Here is a 3,280-nt window from a genome sequence, read left to right on the forward strand (position 1 = left end):
CACCACACAAGTCTTGCACGTGAACACGTTATCGAGATAGAAGAAGGCAGTGAGACAGACGACTTTGTGAAGGCAATGGAGGAAAGTCGACTGTGGCGCAGCCGACCGCAATGTACAATGACCGGCTGTACCAGTTCACAACATCAAGTGGTGAGCTGCGCTGTGAAGAGCACGTCAGATACTCCCAAGACCACTTCAACTCAAACGACGCAATTCTGCTTGACACGGTTGATGTGTTGTACATCTGGGTTGGAAGCAAATGTGCAGTCCAGACACGAAAACTTGCACTGAGTGCGGCGCTTGAATATGTCAAGAAGGGGAAGAGTGAGGAGTTGCGAAAGCGACCAGTCAAGTTGGTCAGTCAAGACAGTGAGCCATACGTGTTCACAACACATTTCCATGGGTGGCAAGAAGGTGCAAAGCAGAAGTGTAGTGTCAACGACAACACACTCGATGCCGTCGACGAGTACAAGAAGTACTTCATCAAGTACTCGTACGACGACCTTGTCAACAAGAAGTTCCAAAAAGGCATCGACGAACAATCACTCGAGACTTACCTTTCAGACGAAGAATTCCAAACGGTATTTGGAATGACACCAGAGGCCTTCCAAGCTCTCCCAACGTGGAAAAGAGCGACTTTGAAAAAACAGAAGAAGTTATACTAAATTTCATTCATTATTGTTTTTATATTTTAATTGTTTACTTTTCATTTCTTCAACAAACTATAACTAAATTATAGAATTCAAATTAATACAATAATTATTAATAAGTTTAATTAAAAGTATCATTATGAAAACCAATAATTTATTTTTATAAATTCTGGTTTTTATTATAACCAACTCAAAAAAAAATAATTTGATTTTTAGTAAAACCTAATTATTTTTGAATTTACATGAAAACATTTCGCTGGAATGTTTACAAATACAAACGTTTGAATTATTGGCAAATTGCCATTTTTCTATTCTTCAACTTTAAACCACGACTTAAGGTCGATGAAGTTGTTATAAATCTTCTCGTCGAACTTCTCGTTTGCGTCGTTGTTTGGGAGTGGGAGGTTTGTGTAGGTCTTTGACTTGAAATACGCCTTCATTCGCACGTCGATATAATATAACATTAGTGGCAACTTTGACACAGGAACGCGACTGCCAACCGCATTTGCGTGACCACCCCCCGACCCACCAAGGAAGAGTGCGAGCGGTGTGATGATCTCTCGCAAATCGACTGTTGATGTTCCTCTGAAACACAAGTCGTAGAGTGGAACTTCTTTCTCTTTACGTCGCTTGTAGTAAAAGATGGCAAGACCCACCATCTTCTCTTTTGTTGAACACGAAAAATGTGCTGCTTTCGACTTCCCACACGGCGGATTCAAACTCCACGCAATGTATTCACTGCAACATGTGTTTTCTATAACTGCTCGACGTGCGTCTTTATCACTTTTAGACACTTCCAACGCACGATAAACAAGTTCTGGTATTTCACAAGGGATCAATCCACTCACCAGTTGTCTGACAAAGTGTTCTTTTGTTTCCTTCTTCCTATAAACAGAGAGACCTTGTGCCATGATACCCGCATCGAGAAACAAAGATCGCTTCTCAAACTTGTTCATCACGTCCGTGATGTAATCTGTCTCGTCCATGTAATCACAAACACACCCAACACACGCTAACAAATCACACATCTCAGGAAGTTCATTTCGCCGTGTAAAGTACTTGTGGACTAGCTCACTCGCACACGCACTCTCATCGTTGATCATCTCCATCCCATCAGGTGGAGTTCCAAGTAATCTGTGGTGGTCTATGTAGATGACTTGATATCCCAAGCCAAGAAGACTCTCAAATTTGGCATACAACAACATGTACGTCCGCGCATCAAGTGCTATGTCGCTGATGAAAAGGTTTGTCTCAATGTCTCTGATGTCGTGGTTGATCCCCATCGGATGTGTGATCACCAAATCCGCATTCTTGAATCGCGGCACACTCAATGCTATCGCAGCACTGCACACACCATCCCCATCCCCATGACTGCATATCGTCCACTTGTCTTTCTTCACAACAGGAAGCCGCCCAATATCACCCAACTTGCTTGCACTTTCGTATTTCAAAACGTTTTCAGTCTCCATCGATGTCTTCTTTTTTAGTTTTTAATTTAATAAGTTAATAATTTTTTAATCAAGGAATTTCGATTAACTCGCCGAGTACCATATTCCCAACAGACCAATACTGCTAAAAAGTGTTTTTTTTTTAAATATATTATACAGTGTAGTTCAATTATAGTAAAATGAAAATGAAATAACGAGTTCAAATCGTGATCTAAAAAACAAATAATTTAGAAATAATTAAAAAATAATATTTTTAGCAAAAACATAAAAAATAAAAAAAAGAAAATAATGGTAAAATGCAATAACTATTATTTTAAAACCAATCAATAAAAGTGTTTAAAAAACATAAAATAATTAAAAAAATCATTATTATTTTTGTTGGAAATGAAATATAAAATGCAAAATGTAATATGAACATGTTGGTAATAATTAATATAAACAGTATAAAAGTGATGCACACACAATAGTCATATTAAAATATTGAAATATTTTTCAAAGAATTGACTGAGTATTTAATTTGTTTTTTTTAACAATATGACGTTCCAGGTTTTTTGGTAATTTTTGTTTGTTTATTATATACAGTATATAATCCAGGTTTAATTCACTGATAATATTTTGGAATTATCGGGTTTAATTCCACTTTTTCAAGAAAATTAATTTAAACGATTTTAAAAACTAAAATAATTGATAGAATTAACTTTCGGTAGTTTTATTATTGTAATATTTTTATTATCATTTAATAACACACAAGAATCATCGTGATGTAGTAACATTTAAAGGTTTTATGCAAACTTGCAATACAATTTTAACACAAACAAAAAGAATCACATGAAAAGATAAACTTAAGATAGTTGATTTTTTGAACAAAAATCCAAGGTTGTTATTAGAAGATGAAAAAAACATTGTAACCAAGATGTCAGAAGTTTCATTCAAAAACTGAATTTATCATTCAAAACAATAAAAAAATTAAAGAAATTGCAGAAAAAAATTGATCGAAAAGAGAGGACCAATGCCCAAACATGTTGATATTGAAAAGTTGTTAATTTTAAACATAAATTATTTAAATGAAGAAGGTTACTCTGTTAGAGATAATACTATAATTACACTGGCAAACAAACTTATTAAAGATCTTTCAGTTCAATCGAGTTTTAGTTGGGTACCACGTTTCAAAAAAGAAACAAC

The 3,280-nt window shown here is 35.2% G+C and overlaps 2 protein-coding genes across 2 annotated transcripts; one reads left to right on the plus strand and one right to left on the minus strand.

The window, feature by feature from the left end:
- Window positions 1–149: 149 nt before the first annotated feature.
- On the plus strand, window positions 150–665 carry EIN_424510 (villidin, putative; the record flags this gene model as incomplete). The annotated part of the gene is made up of 1 exon (XM_004256482.1): window positions 150–665. A coding segment is annotated over one exon (516 nt), but the record flags the coding sequence as incomplete, so codon positions are not given.
- A 293-nt stretch (window positions 666–958) lies between these two features.
- Window positions 959–2,119, minus strand: EIN_424520 (hypothetical protein; the record flags this gene model as incomplete). Its single annotated transcript, XM_004256483.1, has 1 exon — window positions 959–2,119. One exon carries the CDS (start codon window positions 2,117–2,119, stop codon window positions 959–961), a length of 1,161 nt encoding a protein of 386 aa, XP_004256531.1.
- Between the last annotated feature and the right edge of the window lie 1,161 nt (window positions 2,120–3,280).

The sequence above is a fragment of the Entamoeba invadens genome (assembly GCF_000330505.1).
Source record: "Entamoeba invadens IP1 unplaced genomic scaffold scaff_1105074724993, whole genome shotgun sequence".
In the NCBI taxonomy this organism is placed as follows: Eukaryota; Evosea; order Mastigamoebida; family Endamoebidae; genus Entamoeba; species Entamoeba invadens.